Source organism: Acomys minous (assembly GCF_964271855.1).
Source record: "Acomys minous genome assembly, chromosome: 1".
NCBI lineage: Eukaryota > Metazoa > Chordata > Mammalia > Rodentia > Muridae > Acomys > Acomys minous.
The window spans coordinates 27,010,511-27,028,240 of NC_140483.1; the positions used below are offsets into that span (position 1 = coordinate 27,010,511).

A 17,730-nucleotide genomic window follows, 5' to 3' on the forward strand; every position below is an offset into this window, starting at 1 on the left:
TACTGGGAATTTATAATAATAATAATAATAATAATAATAATAATAATAATAATAATAATAATAATAGTAATAATAAAATAGCAGTACTAAATACTAGGCTTCATAATGCTGTTTCCATACATATGTCACTTTGTATGATTTTTATCATGGAGAAAGTACTTACCGTAAGATCATAACATAATTAACTGAGTTCTTTATAACAAAAGTAGATGAAAATGCTTTATTTACTTTAACATACAATCATGTGCACTTTGTATGTCTCACATAGGAAAAAAGTCACAGGTGACAGTGATATAAACACTTCTGTTTTGATGTCACAGACAAGGCACGAAAACAACTGGGCAGGTGACTCAGATGAAATAGGTGGCTTTTCACTCCATTGTTTTAATGTCCTGTTCTTCATTCTCACAAAGAAAATCCTCATGGAGTTGTGTCTAACACCTTTGTTAGTAGACATGACAGGAGAGTGTAGGTATCTTTCCAGCCTTCTGTGTACAAGGAGTCGGCTCCCTCTAGATCTGGATCCCCAGTTCTACCTACAACAAATCGCCAAACGTAGTGAAGGTGGCGGCTCCTGCCAGCGACTATGCAGTTCTGATCCTGGATGAACCTGTAGCTTGGCTTAGAAATTCCTCTTCAAGAAGAGTGCAGAAAGTTGCAACACATTTTTTGCCAAAGCCTTTCCCACTCAGAGCCCACGGCTCCGCGCTGAGGACGAACCTCTCCACGGCAAAGGCACCTCCCTCTCAGGGCAGACTTCAGGGGGTAGCATGTGGCTAGGTGAAGTGGCAAATGCCTGTCTTCGTGGCTTCTTTTCACCAATGACATATCAATGAGCACCTGGCTGCAGGGCTCTCCTCGCTACAACGTGTGGAAACAAAGACCATAAGCTAGAGTCTGGACCTGTGAGTGCTACAGGAGCAGGAAAGAACCCTAGACAGCTCTAAAGACCCTAAAAGCTCTTGGGCAATAGTTGAGTCACTTGGTATACACAGCCTCGGCTCCGCTCCGCATTCACACCCACCCTGCCTCGATCACAGGGCTCGCTGTGAAGAACAAGTGAAAGGGTGCTTGTGGAATTGGTCTGTAAACAGCAATGTTTGTATCACAAAAGTAACACGCATAGCATTAAAGTCTGACCATACCACCCCAGCAATGCCAACCTCAGGCTGTTGCTTAAAGCAACCCAGCTTCTCTCCTTACTCGGCTTGGATGACACTAGGGCATTTAAGATTCACTGGTCTTCTCAAGTGACTAGGAGGTAGGGTCCTGGCAGGGAAAACTAGGCGTCATTTTGCTTCTAGGACCTTAGACTTTCCATGGATGATTTCTGCACTCTTATGCATTGCGTCTAAACTCCCATAAGATTCAGGCTGCAATTAAAGCTGATTTTGGAAGGGGTAACATTGTATATTTTATTATTTTCCTCCACCCACTTTTGGTCCTGACATGAAAGTTATTAGCAAGGCTGTTGATTTGCACCCTTTAAAAATGATTTGCATTTGCCATTTTCCCTGATGGCTCCTTTCTTTCTATTCATGATCTAAGTTTTATTCAGGATGGCATCAAGGGAATAAGAAAATTACCTGTAATTCCTGTTGTTTGATCTGAGCCTGTCACAACAGATCACTATTCTGGGAGTTGGAACATCAGAAGCAAGCTCCTGGCGGAGGGCTTTCAACTACCTCCCTGAAAATGTTTCCTTTCAGCTGGACTCTAAGGAGCCAGGCTCCAGCGTCACAGACAGACTGCTGGGTGCCTCACCAGTGCCAGCCCCCAGGGAGCTAGATGGACCTCACTGGGATATTTTAATAAAATAATCCACAGCCCAAACAATGCTCCTGGCCAAGAGTTAGGGGCGCAGCAGAGCTACGACTCAGTGCAAAAATACCCAAAGGTATCCACCGCAAGGTTCTCTGAAAAGACATGTTCACAGTACAAATCTTTACTCCTAAGGCACAGCCCAACATTTTTTTTTAGAACAGCGACAGTCAGTAATCCTTGTGTTTTTCACTTGTTGTTGCTCATGTTTAGTTCTTTAAGACAGAGAGAGTATCACATAGCTCAGGTTGGCTTTGAACTTACTATGTAGCAACAGATGACCTTAAACTTCTAGCCCTCTTGCCTCTACCTCACAAATGTTGGAGTTACAGGCATGTGCCATTACCCTTAGTCTATAGTGTTGGGGATTGAACCCAGGGCTTTGGAGATGCTAAGCAAGCATCTACCAACGGAGTCATATTCCCAGCCCCACACGCAAGTAATTATTTTACCAACTATTTTTTTTAATGCTTTATTTCTTTTTGATGCATGTATTTTGCCTGCATGGGTGTCTGTGCACCACATGTCTGCAGTACCTGCAGAGGCAAGAAGAGGGTATCAGATCCCCTAGAGCAGGAGCTCAGCGAACTCATGTGCTGAGAAATGACTGTGGGTTCTCTGGAAGACTAGCCGGTACCCTTGACCACAGAACCATCTCGCCAGCCCTTTTTTCCTTTTAAAAAAAGTTTTTATTTTTCTTTTGTGCATCTGAGTAATGCTGCCTACATATAAGTGTACCATATGCAGTATAGTGCTCCCAGATGCCCTAAGAGATCTTTGGGTCTCCTGAAAGTGACGTTATGGACAGTTGTGAGCCATCATGAAGATGTTGGGAACCAAACTCAGGTACTCTGATAGAGCAGCAAGTGTTCTTGACTACTGAGCCATCTCTCTCTGGTCCCCAGGCAAGTAATTCTTATGGCCAGGCAATTTTGGAAGACACAGAACCAACAGGAAAGGCTCTAAAGCTCTGACAGGTTTGTGACTTCATAAATGAAGTGATGGCTCATCCATCTATTTAAAAGGGGGTAGGGACTGGATGAACTAAAGTGGCATCCATTACTTCACTCCTCTCAAAGACTGACTAAGAGCCAAGCAGATTTTTTACATGTAGTGCCAGCCCGCTCTCACCCTGGTGTGCCCAGCCCTATACCAAGCGCAAAGTGAGGGCAGTGAGAAAGGCGATGAGATGCCCAACCTACGTCAGACTGCTGCTGCATCCCAAGTGCGTGGAGGACCAGATCCTGAGCTCCCCAGGCTTGCTTAGCAGAAGAACTGAATGCTGTCCTCGGTCTCCTAATGAGTCTATATGTGGCCTAGGGAAGAACTCTGAGCAACAGGGACACCTCCCGCCACCTGCTCCCACACTCGCTCCTCCAGCCTGTCCCTGGCTCAGCTGTGAGTCACAGGCAAAGACAGAAGCGCCTGCGTCAGGCCTCTGGGTCCCCTGCTACTCATCTTTCTGTGTTCTCCTTCACCTCTTCACAGCTCAGACTTTTACAGCCTGGCTTTGCAGGTCACTGAGCATGTCCTAAAAAAAAAAAAAAAAAAAAAAAAAAAACCAGAACGGATGGACAAACATACAACACTTAAATATCAAAATATTCCCATTTAAGTTTTTTTTTTTTAAAAAAAAAAACTTTAAATCTCTGGGTTTATTATAATTTATCCATAGCACTATTTCCTATCATATGCATAAAATATACTCATCTTTTCTTGGGCATCTCTTATCTTCCTTATCAGACTGTAGGGACTCAGTGGATGGAGATTACATCTTATGCAAAACATTCTGTATGCCCTAGAAAAACAGGAAAGGAACTAAATCTGTATAGGCACTTCCTATGCAGGGCACAGTATTTGGGATGTGTAAAGAAAAGTCGAGGGCACAGAGGACAACCAGCTTCGCCTTGTTCTGATCACCGTTTCTCCTAACCACACACCCAGAAGCAATTGCTCTTCTCTACTGATTGTCCGGAAGCCCATGTGATTTGTGCAGCCCTACAAAGAGCAATCTGTGCCCCACTTTCCCCAGTTATTTCAAAAGCCTGTTGTCTTCCATACATTGATTTTTTTTAAAAAAAATTGTCAGCCTATAGTCTTGCTGTCTTTGGAACTTTATGTTTCCAATTTTAACGGTTTTTCCTCCCTATTGCTACCCTCAACTTTCACCAAGCTCGTACATGCCCCTGGCTTTAAAAAGCAATATATTTGGTCTTCACAGCCTGTGCTATGGGGCTCTTTGGTGGTAAGAAGCCTGACACAGTGCTCAGTATAACAGTGGCTACTGCAGCTTTCCGATGTTCTTCAAAAGTGCCTGAGCAAGTTGAAATCAAAAGCTGGTGATTAAGAAATGATGTTTTTTGTCATACTGATTTTACAGCCCAAAGAGACAGACCAGACCTAGGTTTTCTGAGGCCAGGGGACACTAGCAAGTCTACAACTCAGCACCAGGGTTATGGCTTTTGTCTTCAAGCCCTTGGAAGTGCCAGCACTGAGCTGAAGTAGCCTCCTGATCCATCTAGGGCAGGCCAAAGCAACTTTGAAGTCCTCTGGCAGGCCGGTTCTTCTCCAAGAAATGATACTAGCTCACCCTCCAACCCTGACCCAGCATCTTCTTACATCACACATATAGGATCTTTGGGGGGGGGTGCGGTGGGGAGAGTGTCGGGAAGTAACAATGGATGCTAGCAGAAAGGACTCTGGAACTCCAGTCACGTGGCCCTGGAAGAGTCTGAGGAAATGCTGACCAGCCTTCCTCAGCGGCTAGCCGCAGATTAGTACATGGAGAACAGACCGCGCTGGATTAGGGGATAGGAAGCATCGTTTTCCTCCAGCCATGTCACCCACTCAAGCGTCTCACCATAATGATGGAGACTGAGTAGTCGGCCAAAGAAAGTGAAGGTGTTCGACACCTAAGGTCGGGTGAGTAACCAGTTCAAGGCCAAACATTCCGACAAGAGAGAGGTTTATCCTTGATGATAATGAACACGTAGGAGGAATACCAAACTTCTCTCAAGTGGGAATCCCCAGTCTGGGCTGGGCTCAGCTAGGCAGTCCTTTTGTAGGTCAGCTAGATGATCTTCGTATCTGCTTAGAGTTGACAAAATGGTCACACATAATGACAGTAGTGGCCAGGCTCTTCTCTCTTCGTGTAGGATACTTCAGGTGCATTTTCCAGGTGCATTTGACCCATCCATGAGCAGCGAGAGAACAGACTCCAGGCACAGAAATTTGAGAAGGGAATAAATTATGGCCACTTTTGCAGTTGACACACATTACAAAGTCCCGAGCGTTCTCAATTTGGAATTTAGGCAAAACCAAAAAAAAATTTTTTTTTGGCAAGGGTAGGAAGAGGAAGTGCTTCTTGCTGAGAAAGCTGTACCTTTCTTGTCCCCGAAGTATCTACAGTGGCAGGCAACGAGGCCAAAAGATGAGGACACCATATCTTTGGTGCCCTGCAGTGGCAGAATCAGGATGGCAAAAATAATCCTTAAATGAAGTACAAATTAAAAAAAAAAAATCTGAGTGTTTGTGGGGAAAAACAACCCACATTCAAGATACAATGTGACTACATATTATTTCCCTCTCCAATCCTTTCTCATTCTTCACTGTGCGTCACTGCTTTATCCCTTTCTCCTCTTTCACGTGTGTGTTTTAAACATCTGTCAAAGGCACCTGGTGACAAGCTATTCACACTGGCGAGTGGAGTGGAACACCCTCAGAGGCAGAGGCACAAGCCCTGAAGAGACCAGGAAAGGGAGAGGGAGAGGGAGACACCTCAGGGGCTCGGGGCCTGGATGTCACTGTGTGCCACAGAAAGATGGAAAGCAGTTTGTGTCCTCCGAGTGGAAGAAGAAAGACCACCTAAACAGCTCTTCAAAACGCCATCCTCCGTTCGTCCCAGCCACTTAGAACTGTGAGTCAGAGCAGCAAACTGAAGTCATTTCTATGATTGCCCAGGAGGTCACTGCCACTAAGCTCACTAAAGGCCTTCTGATTTTAGCATAACAAGGCTCATTGACCAGTGACTGGAAGTGATGAGAGGGGATGGTACATTTTACCTTGAAGTTCTCTCTCTTGTGAGCAGAAGGTCTCCTAACAGTAGTCATAAATTCTTCTGTCTCTAAGCACAGAACAGCACTTATAGAAAAACATACCGCAGGCATCGGCATAGAGATCAGGGCTCCAAAGCTACCCGCTTTAGAACTGAATAGAGTCTTGATTCTGCTAAAGAAATGGTGGGTGGGGCAAGATCAACTTGGCAGTCTGTTGTTACATGGTGTGTTCTCACACAGCATTGTTTTCTTGGTAAGTTTCTCAAGACAGATGGGCACTGAGGTTTGAAATCAGCCTCCTGTCCCTTGCCAAGGCAGAGATCAGCAAATCTTCCAAGGTGGTTGCTGGCCAGAGAAGGTCCTAGGCTTGCCGGCTCTCAGATTTGTGTCTTATCCTGGTAGTTTGCATCTGATTTCTAGTAATCCAGAGAGGTATCTTGAAAGTCTCAGACCACAAGGGACATCCTGGTTGGAAAGTCACTCTAGGGGAAAGCAGAAAGAGCCCATCATTCAACCACAGACTGATAAAACAACAGACGTAACTGACTGCTAACTGGACAGAGATGAAAAACTGCTCAAAACCAGGTGCATCTTAACTTAGGGCTTTGCTAGACTTCTAATGATCACTCCAAAGCCCAGAAAACACTAAAGCCAACATATATCAGATAGAGCCCAGTTCCATGGCAATGACTTCCCACTGTCTTAAGAATAACGACCGTTAGAACTCTACAGTGCCGAGTGTGGGTGGTGTCCCATTAGCCTGAGAGTTTCTTCCTCACTCACAGTCACTGCAGCTCTCTAGTTAGAAACAACAGGGCACTTAGCTGCATGGGAGAAGTGAATATAAAGTCAAACACCTTTCTCCTGTTAAGTGTCCTTCTCTGCGTGTTGCATACTCACAAAAGGCCCAGAGCTGAGGATGTAGCTCATTGGGAGAGGGCTTGTACAGCATGGGCATAGCCCTGTGTTTGAGCGCTGCTTAAAAAAATGAAAGAAGGCAGGAGGGTAGGCAGGCCTGCCCAGCTTAGAGTCTGGGAAACTCAAATGCAGAAACCCTTGGGCACCGAGAGTGATATCATGCATGCGCGCGCACGCGCGCGCGCGCGCGCGCGCGTGTGTGTGTGTGTACACAAGTACTTTGATGCCCCACTGTATGCACGTGACTGTTCCCCCAATGTTTCTGAAGTCCAGAGCTCACCTTCGCAGGTGAAGGAATAGCAGACTGCCCTTGCATTTACAGAGAAAACAGTAAGAGTCTATGTAGGTCCATTTACAAGAGGACTGAGCATAAGCAAAGGCTTTCCTTCACATATGCAAGGTACTGACTGAGTGTACCCAGCCTGGACTCATCCCACAGTCAGCAGAAGCAGGTAAGCTGTCATTTGTAAATAGCCCTGGCTCCTGTGTCTTTGAGATGTGTGCTCTTTGGAAGAAAAGAAGGCCCATGTAAGCATGCATAAAATATTTTGTGTGCAGTCCACAGAAACCTGAGTAAAGGCTAGCAGGGATAGTAGCCTTTTGAAGGTCTCTCCTACAATCTACATTATTTTTACTTTTTTATTTTTTTTAAGATTTATTTATTATTGATACAGTGGTCTACATATACATCTACAGGCCACAAGAGGGCATCAGATTACTATATAGATGGTTGTGAGCCACCTTGTGGTTGCTGGGAATTGAACTCAGGGCCTCTGGAAGATCAGTCAGTGTTCTTAACCTCTGAGCCACCAGCCTACAATCTACTTTAAAAAATGTTTTGTTGTTGTCGTTGTCTCTTGAGGGTCCCACCCTTACTTCTGCAACTTGACATGGGATGGAATGAAATTGATAACAGGGTGCTTCTTGCTGTCCCTCCATGCCCGTTTTTCCCACCAGGAGCCCTGCAACCCCACCCAACCTCCCCAGCTCCGGAGGAATTCGGGGAGCACCCTCACAGTTTTCTTGGCGGGCTCCTTTTTCCTCCTCTTCTCCGAGTTGCTGTGGAAGGGCAGGTCGCGCCCGCGATAGGAAGGGCCCCGGCTCAGCTCGCCCCGGCTCAGCTCCAGCTCGCTGTAGGGAGGCAGCGCGTCCTCGTCTGCTGCTTCGTCCTCGTCTTCGCCCTCGCTGGCCTCGGCCTTATAGGTGGCTGGCGGCGACCAGGCGTAGTAGGAGGCGCTGCGACCGAGCTGTGCGCCTACCTTGGACGGTGTCTCCAGGCTGCCGCCGCGGCTGGTGCTCTCGGGCCGAACCTGGCGCTCCAGCACGCTGCTCAGGTACGAGTGGTCATACTTGGGCGCAGTGCCCGGGGTCCGGCTCACCAGGCGCGGCAGCGGTGCGTCCTCGGCTGGCCGGCGGCGAGCCGGGCTGTAGGTCCAGCCGCGCTCCCCGTCTCCCGGCTGCTCGCGGCTGCGGCTGCGCCCATAGTACTCGTCCAGTGAGCCATCCTGGTAGAAGGCTCCGTGGGCCCGAGACTCCGAGCGCTCGAAGCGGCTCCCGGCCCGCGCCTCATGGCTGTTGCCATTGGCGCGCCGCGACCGCTGGCCGTACGAGTCTGCGAAGGCCGCTAGCTCATCCATCGACACGGCTGGCACGCCCGTGGCAAAATTCTTCCGCGACAGCATCTCGGATTTGGAGCGCGGCTGGCTGTGGGCAGATGGTCACTGGTTACTGCATCTGCATGGAACCCTTGCAGGGCACCCCCAGAGCTCAAGGGGGCCCAGACACTACCCTCTAACCTTTGGCACCTTTCATGCTGCAGGTCCAGAGAGAGCAACACTGGCTCTCTCATGAGTTTGTGTGTAAGACCAGAATAGAGTTGTATATCTGAAAATACCTTGTGATCTGTGTAGTGCTGAAGTGCACAGATCACCTTTTGATCATGGTGAGACCCTTGGGTGACAGCCACAGAGCCTCCACCCACTCTCCCAGCCACAGCAAACAGCAGCACACAGCTCTCTGGTCCCAGGAGACTGGACTACTTGGTGACATTTGGGGACAGTTCCTCTCTCAGAGGCAGGGATCAAGTTACCTGTTAAGCCAGGAGGCCAAAGACCTCTCTCTGTAGTGGGTAAAGGAAAAGTGGGGGTCTGCTGTCCTTCAAGGACAGATGATGGTTGAAGGTGCCACTCAGGGACGAAGCTAACTAAACTTCTAAACGTTGGTTGGACTTTTCACTCTGGGCAAATGCCTTAGCATCTGGAACTTTGTATCCTTGCCTTAAAATAGGCCCTTTAACAGTAGCCGCCTTTCAGCCGCATAGGGACTAATTATAAGAGTGCTAATATGACGGCATGATTACCATTCACATGAAAAATGATTGGGACAATGGAGATGGTGGGTAGGAATCTAAGCTTATAGGGTAAAATACATGAAGAGATCAATGTCCGGCTTCATTAGGGGACCCAAGAAACACATTTCAAAAAGCCTTAAGTGATTACTTCTCACGCACTGTACCTCACACATATGTAAGAAAGAGATATTCCGTAGAGTATAGAAAGAGACATGGCAGAATAGATGCACAGCGGCCCCTGCCCACTCACAGCCATCACCTGTGCCTGAAGCTCTCACGGTCGTCTTTGTTATACTCCAGGGCGGGGCCCCGGTTGGTCCCACTGTTGCCTCCCATGACACCTGACCAGTAGTCAGGATTGCTCTCCAAGTCCCCAGACATGGGGAACTGTTTGTTCCGCATCTGGTGGTAAGACTGTCGGAAATTGCTGTCATCATCGTGCAGGGAGCTGAGTTCCGAGATGGTGTTGTTATCTGCAGGGACAAAAAAGCAGGCATCACGGTTTTCTAAATGTTAGGGAGGGGATGCGATTAAGGCCTGGGAGATCGCATGGTGCAGAAGCTCCTGCCTAGGGGTCTTGGTCCTGACCAGTGTGTGCCATACGCCTGCACAGGTATACCTGTGTTCCCGGCTCAGCAGGGAATGGCTCCAGCTCAAACCCAGCGTGCTTACAGAGAGGGGGGCTTCCCACAGGCTGTTCTTGGAATAGGAACACAACCGTCTTTGTTCCACCTAAGGCAGGATTCCCAGAACTCGGGCTGTCTGCAGCTGGCCTCCTAGAACATCACCACCCTTGTTCAAACGGGTTTCTCTGTTCTCTGTAATTTCTGTGATGAACTTCAACAATCCCAGCATGTTGGGCCAAAAAAGACAAAGAGGAAAAAACAAAACAAAACAAAAAACAAAACCCATCAATCATAGCATCTTTCCTACTTGCTGGCCAGACCCAAGAAGGTCCAGTATCAACACCTTATCATAGAAGAGGCCCAGGCCAGGCGCAGTAGACACTCCCATAATCCCAGCACTTGGGAGGCAGAGGCAGGCGGAGCTCTGTGAGTCTGAGGCCAGCCTGGTCTACGAGGCGAGTCTAGGGCAGCCAAGGCTACAACAGAGAAACCTGTCTTGGAAAACCCAAACCAAACCAGACCTATTCTGCTCTACTTCAGCCATTCCGTTCCCCAGGTAGCACGAAGTCAAGGTCAAGAGGATGGATACACTGGCTTCGGTACACTTACCTTTTAGACCACGCTCCTGTAGGGACCTATAATATCCTGCCCAGGTAGCACCAGAGCTATGTCTAAGGCCTGGGAAGACTTGCTCCCCTCCCTACCAAAGCAGTGTGTATGTGGTCGTGAGTGGCCAGGCCAGAAGTTTGGAAGATGGACTTTGTCTTTGTGTCCACCGGGCTGTAGCTTGAACTCTGGCCTCAGCCTTAAAAAAATGTAAGAAAGGTGCCCGGTCATGACTTTCTCATTTCCTAAGCAGTTTTGTGCAGAGCATGTATGAACTAGGACCAGAATTATGTTCTGGGCTGGAAAAAAAAATAACAGAAAATTTGATTATTTCTAGAACTTAGAAATGTATTGAATTTCATTTTACTTAAAAAACAAATCTAGTGAACATATTTGCAGTGAAACTGAATCCGCTTGTTTTCTGAATCTTTTCATTGAGACTTCAAAAATATTATTAAAGACAACATTTACTAGCATAAGCCCTTGCTGCTGAGTGAAACGTAAGCCAAAATTAGATGTGGGAGGCAGAGATGTGTATCTCAGGTTCCCTCTGCTTTCCCCCCATCCCCCTGTGGTACTGGGAGGGGCAGAGGAATTTTGTACAACAGCAGGACCGCCTAGCCTTGTTTTGCTGAGAACACACAGGAATGACAATTTACTCATGGGATCATTTGGTGTTAAATTATAATAAAAACGTAATATCTCTTACATACCTCTTAAAGAGATAGGCTAATGTATGCATACATATGTGACTGTGTGTGTGTGTGTGTGTGTCTGTGTCTGTGTCTGTGTGTGTGTGTCTGTCTGTCTGTCTGTCTGTCTGTGTGCATGGCATGGTGCATGCCTGTGTGTATGTATCTGGAAGCCAGATGATTGTATGTACTCACCTTCTCCTCCCACTGAATTTGGAGGCAGGCTGGGGACCAGCAAGCCCATGTGACCCTCTCATCTATGCTCCCTTACAGCCCTGGGCTTACAGGAAATCTTAGCCATGTCCAGCTTTTTACACAAATGCCAAGATCCAAACTGAGGTCCTCATGTCTGCACAGTAAACACTCTTACCCACTGAGCCATCTCTCAAGTCCTTATGCCTATTTTAAAAGAAAACAGCTCACACAGACAGTAGCTAAAATTTAGAATGTTCCCTCACAATCCTCCTGAATTTCAGTTTCCTAGTAGGCATGGGGGGGGGGGCAGGGGGAGGGGAAGCTTTAAAACACATTTGATGAGCCTGTTGCAAAACAATATTGCTGGCTCAGAACTTTCCATCAATTTCAGGGAATTCTTGGCCTTTTTCACTTCTCCAGATTGTAAGAAGCATCACTATTTGACCACTCACAGTAACAAGCTGTCCAGGGTGTATGTTACACTAAAATTTCTGCCAAAACTGAGCATGAAAACCAAAGTACTCCTTGACAGGCATATAATACTGCCAGTCTGGGGCAGAGGTACAGCAACACTTTCTGTAAAGGACCATCCAGGGAATAAATATTTTAGGCTTTGTGAGCCACACTGGTTATAACCATTCAGTTCTGCCATTCAGCGAGAAGTTATAGAAGACACAGAAGCAAATTAGCTTGGCTGTGTTCCGATAAAACTTTTAAAAAAGGAAAAAAAAGAAAGAAAGAAAGAAAGAAAGAAAGAAAGAAAGAAAAAGAAAAAGGAAACAGAATGTGAAATGTCCGTGTCCGGGAAATGCTGTTTGCAGTCTCTCGCTCTGCAGAGCGAAGGTAAGCCTTCAGCTGTGACTACCACTTACAGTGGCCAGCACATCCATGAACCTGGACCTCACGCCCCGGTTCTTACAGACTCTGTGAAACCAAGACCCCTGTTTTGTAATGAGACTTTCAAGATGTCCCCATCCCATTCTCTGCTCTGCTCTTCAGCATGGAGCCAACCTCTGGAGGGAACCATGTTCCCGTGTCGTTCCACGCAGTTGTTGTACGGTCAATCTGCAGGCACTAGGCCTGGGTTCCTGCCTCGGCCCTGGCCCACATGCTGGCACTGGTCATAGGACGGCAAGGAGGGCAGTTTCCCTTCAGCTCAAAAGCTTCTGTATATAAGTCGCAAGACTGGGAATCATGTGAGTCCTTCTAACTCCATTACTACACTCCCCTCGTGGTTGAGGATCTCTAAGATCCCTTTCAACTCTAAGATGCCGCCACCACACGGAGACCAGCCAGCGCCTGAACCTTTAGGATCAAGGTAGTCAGCCAAGAGACGTCACATACACTCAAGTCCATTCTTTATATTTGATCCTCGCCATTAACTTTTCCTCTAAGCCTCAATACTGGTGATTTCTTGCCGAGCTTCTCCTTGATCTAGGACTCTCTCTGTCTCTGTCCCCTTTACAGAGATCCATGATAGCACTGTTACAACTTGTCAAGTGCAGTGACATCTGTATTCCTGACACCCCAATCTGGAGATGGTCTTTTTATAGTCCCTGCGGTGGGAGGATGCCGCAATGGCTGCAACACAGACAGGATGAATTTAGAATTGTAAACTGGGTGGAATATGTTGTCCTTCGTCTGAATAAAGTTCCTCTAGTCTGGGACTGTTTTCCCAACAGCTCCATCAAGTCTCTTATTGATTCCCAGAAGAACAGGGTTCAAAGAAAGTGCCTAGTGACCTCACTGCCAGGCATGCCAGCACCCACTTGATAATCAGCCCATCCGAGTCAGACCTGCCCTGTTCTGCCTCTCATGATAGACAGTAATTTGGAGCCCACTCTAAAGAACCAGCAGTGTCAGCTGCAGCCTCCAAAGGGCTGTGGATAAGTTAAGGGTTGGGGCCTTGCCACCAGCAGACTTAGTAATTAAAGCGTCCTTTGACAAGAAGCGCAGCCTCTTTGCTCACCCCCAAATCTCTGTGGTTTGGGCATCTCAGAGCAATGCCAGACTTTTTTCCTAGACTCATTTACCAGACTTTCCCCCCACCCCCTTCACTGAAGCCTTCATGTGGCAACTCAGCGTCTGGGTTGGAGAAAACGGAAGCTGAATATTTACTTCTTGAGCGTGCACATGTGTCTGTGTGCATGTGCATGTGCATGCGAGGATGCTCATTTATGTAAATGCAAGAGGTTGACAAAGTATCTTCCTTGATACTCTCCACCTTATTTTTTTTTTTTTTTTTGAGAAAGAGTCTCTCAGTAAATTTGAAGTTGACTGGCTGGCTAGAATGGGTGCCCATTGAGAGGCAGGGAGCGGCTTGTCTCTGCCAGCTCAGGGCTGGGGTTGTAGATGTGGTTGGTCTGTCTGTTGGCCCAGGTTTTACATGGGTGCTGCTGGGGATCCAAACACGGGTGCTCTGCTTGCCCTCACGCTGGGGATCTGAGCATGGGTGCTCATGCTTGCTCAGCAATGACTTTACTGACTGACCCATGTGTACCTATTTTGAGTATTGTAAGGGGACTGTTACGAAACATTTTAAACCCAGGATTACAACGGCACAGCAATCGACCCAGACTGCCCCACAGGGAGACAACATAAGCCACACATGGCTGTTCCACCTTTCCCACCCAGAAGGCCCTTCTATCCCCTTCCATGTTCCCAGAGCTGCTTCTTGTGGTTGTGTCACAAGCACACACCTGCTGGTCAGAGCTTCACATCTGATAACCCCTCCCCCCCACCCATCCCCACCCCGCCTCCTGTGTCCCCTTTAGCTACCGCATCTTAATGAAGCACAGATCACATGAAACTAACAGATGCTCACATCTGCCCCTCATCCTTCTGGCTGGATCAAACTGAGCCAGCTCCTTCTCCACATAGTACAGGACCTTCATGGAGTCTCTCTCTTTGTCAGCTTGGATCCGGTAACCTTTGCGAACTGTTGAGGAAAGCACAGGAGAGTGAGGTACAAGCGGAAAGTCAAGAAACAGAAGCCTCCATCCATTTAACCAAGCAGCAAAGACGGTTCCTAGTTAGAACAATTCTTTTGGAATCACCCGGAAATAATAAAACTAGAGTTTAGACACAGGGGGTACACTTGAGATCCTCTATCAGGGGGTGCCATTGGAACAAAGGGCCTGGAAGTCAACAACCAAACCCGGCTGCAGTGTACTTTCAGTCTTGTGTTACCCTTTCCTTCCCGCTGTCTGACTGTCTACGGGCCTAGAGCTATACTGAAGGCTCATCTTGGCCTAGCTTCTGAGTTCCACTGGGGGAAGCAAGCTCACGCTAAAAAGAAGAGAAAGAGACCCCATTCTAGGTTGGGGGCACATGTCACTCTCCAGCATGAGGGTCGCAGCGTCACTTGGGAGACACATCTCCAAGGATCAGGGACCTTCACAAAGGCAGACCGAAAGCCTCTAGTTGCCTGGGAGGTGGTGGGGGAAAAGAATCCCTTTAGCTGGATGGTGCTTGCCTAACAGCTAATATTAGATTCTAGACTGCATACACAGTAGTACAAAACAAGCTCACAACACACAGGTTTCCAATCATGCTTCCATTTTACTTCCTTCACGTTTTCCTTTTAGGAAAAGGGATGCCATATTTTAGATGTGACTAATTTAATTCGACCTGCTGCTTTGTGGTTAGAGACAGGTGTTATTTTTCAGGGCTTAATAATTAAAAAAAAAAATGCCCAAAACTAAAGCAAAAGCAAAAATAAAAATCATCTCCTATATTTCCATCACTCACACTGTCAGAGACAAATGCTGTTTATGTCTTGTGTCACTTCAGTCAAGCCCAACACCAGCCCAAAGGGTCATAAGACAACAGGCATAACGGACAAATGGGGGGAGGGGCAAATGAAGATGAGAAGAGGGCATGAGGGACAGCTAGACAATGCTTACACTAGACAATGACAATGTGCCAGGCACTGTACTGAGTGTTTTCAAGGATGCTTGTGTCTCACTGCCACGCAAGTAGGGACTGCTGTCAGCCACATTTTGTGGTTGAAAAACCTCTGGCCAAGGAAGCCAGAGTAGGAATGACTGGCAGCACCAGGCATGGAATCACGCGGTCTCATCAACTGAAGCCTGACTGGGATCAGGGCAGCGTAGCTCTCTAAAGTGTAGACAGAGATACGGGGTTTGCTTTTGCTTGGCTGGTTGGTTGTTTTTTTTTTTTTTTTTTTTTCAAAGAGGTAGTTGAAGAAGGCAGGAGAGTAAAGCCAAAAGTAGGCAGTAGGTGTGGTCTTCAGAGAACGCAGCATGGCCCTATCTTCCACCCAGCGGGAATATAAACTGGCAGCGAAAAATCCCATTCCAACATGCCCTGTCCCCAAAGTGGTGCCCATAATAAAAATACAGAAAACACAGAAACGTATATGCATCCAATGACAATGGTGTTTCCTGTCTCTGGATGCATTGCTCTGTGGACAAAGCCCACCCCCTCCGTCCCCAGCGTCCTTCCCCCCCCCCCCACTCCACTGCCCCAAGCTATTTACATGGAAGATTAAAGTATAACATTCGATAGGGCTCTAATCACAATCCAAGCACTGGAGAAAAAAGCCGCCCACACACCCTTTTTGCAGGTGCACAGATTTTTTTTTTCCATGTGAGAAAATACTGGGCAGGCCACATCGATCTCAAATTGTGAAATGACTTAGAATAAAAAGCCAAATGAGTCCTCAGCACATGCTTTTCAGTGGCACCTTCTCCCAGAGGCTAGGTCCACACATGGTGCCTATGCAGAAGGGATTATTAGCAGAGATGACTTTATTTATCAAGCTACAGGTTTCTTCCATCTCTGCAGAGGCGTTTACAGAGTGGTACAGACAGTTCAATTAAAACGCAATTATCCCACAGAACTGCTATGTCTGCACTGAGGCAGTGATGGCTGATGGGTGAGGTGCAGGGCTGAGAAACAAGGGTCTGGGCATGCTGATGCTAGCTCAGTGAGGGAGCACTAGAGACTGAAGACCCATCAGGACCCAGTTTCCATGTGATTAATTCAAGGAGAGAGATTAGAAATTAGTGGGGCACTTTAGTGCTGGGGTATCGCAAAAACCACCTCATCCAAAGAGCTGCCTTTGGTTCTCATGATTCTGTCTTTTTCTCTTCCGATCTTTTTCCGAACTTAAAAAAAAAAATCACTTGATTTGAATTTGAATTATAGGTCTGAACATATTCTAGTTCGCTCCAAGCTCTTTATATAGAAGTCTATAATCTTCTTTAAATTTTTTGAATATATTATAATTTAAGATTTCCATGTGCCTAAGACTGTGTCTTACATACAGCAAGTAGTAAATGTTTGTTGACTTATTCCCAGCCTAGGAATGGAAAAGGACCATGGCTTCTTTGGAAAGTGTATTCTTGTTTTCCATTGTTAATCCACAGGCCACACTCTCCCTGAAGATAACTAATAGATTTCTCTGGTCACCTATGACTCTCTAGCATCTGGCACAGAGCCTGGCACACTTTAGACACTCAAAACATGCATGTTCAAATGAATGGATGATGGCATGATTAAATGGGTGAATGAATGGATAAAAACTGTGACTAGCGAGTGTTTTTGTGCATTGCAAAGTATGGCATAGGAATCGATGCGGGTGATTTACAGGAGAATTTTAACCAGGAAAGGAAGGGCTTGAATGGTAGCCCAAGGCAGCCAGGGAAGGTTTTGTGACTGACATTACTGATGGCCATTTGCTAAGGAAAGAGCACCAGCATCACTGTAGGCATTAAGGAGGGTTTTTCTCTACCTGCATCCACGGCTCTGCCTACGTGTTCTTAATATGGGAGGCACTTTACCAAAATAAAGGGCATGGGTCAGAGAGGGCTATGTGTAACTAGATACCAGCTGTCTGCCAGGAGAGAGAGAGAAGGAAGAGACGAGAAGAGAGGAGAGAGAGAGAGAGAGAGAGAGAGAGAGAGAGAGAGAGAGAGAGAGAAAAGAAGAAGAAGAAGAAGAAGAAGAAGAAGAAGAAGAAGGAGAAGGAGAAGGAGAAGGAGAAGGAGAAGGAGAAGGAGAAGGGGAAGAAGAAGGAGGAGGAGGAGGAGAGGGAGGGAGGGAGGGAAGGAGGGAGAGAGAGAGAAGGAGGGAGGGAGGGAGGGAGAGGGGGGGGGAGAAGCAATGCCAAGGAACAGCTGGAGGAGCTTAGACTAGAGCTTAGATTGTTTTCAGTGTCATTAGAAAAAATTACACTCCTCATTATGATACAGATTGGATTGTGTGCATGGGTTATCAATCTCTGAGAAGTTACAGTAACTACAGCCTCCTGGGAAGAGGAGAGCTTTAGCTTTCAATATTGGCATTAAAAAGAGACTCTACCATGCCAGAGTATTTCAGCTTTGACTTCTCCATCACAGCCACCTCGGGACTTCAGAGATTTAAATTCTTCTAATTTGTCAAAAGACAGAGGCAACTGATTGCTCTTCAGACTTTAGGAGCATCATCCGTTCGGTTTTAGT

General features: G+C 47.0%; 1 protein-coding gene across 4 annotated transcripts in view; it reads right to left on the bottom strand.

Moving 5' to 3' along the window:
• Positions 1 to 206: 206 nt before the first annotated feature.
• The window catches only part of ILDR2 (immunoglobulin like domain containing receptor 2), a 61,398-nt gene continuing 43,874 nt past the window's right edge, over positions 207 to 17,730 (bottom strand). For all 4 annotated transcript variants that reach the window (XM_084790176.1, XM_084790175.1, XM_084790174.1 and 1 more), the window contains 4 exons: positions 14,088 to 14,201; positions 9,404 to 9,617; positions 7,811 to 8,498; positions 207 to 6,358 (listed from right to left, as the gene is read on the bottom strand). In XM_084790176.1, coding sequence (XP_084646302.1) covers positions 6,323 to 6,358; positions 7,811 to 8,498; positions 9,404 to 9,617; positions 14,088 to 14,201 — 1,052 coding nt within the window. In that variant the 3' untranslated portion in view covers positions 207 to 6,322. The remainder of the gene's footprint in view (positions 6,359 to 7,810; positions 8,499 to 9,403; positions 9,618 to 14,087; positions 14,202 to 17,730) is intronic.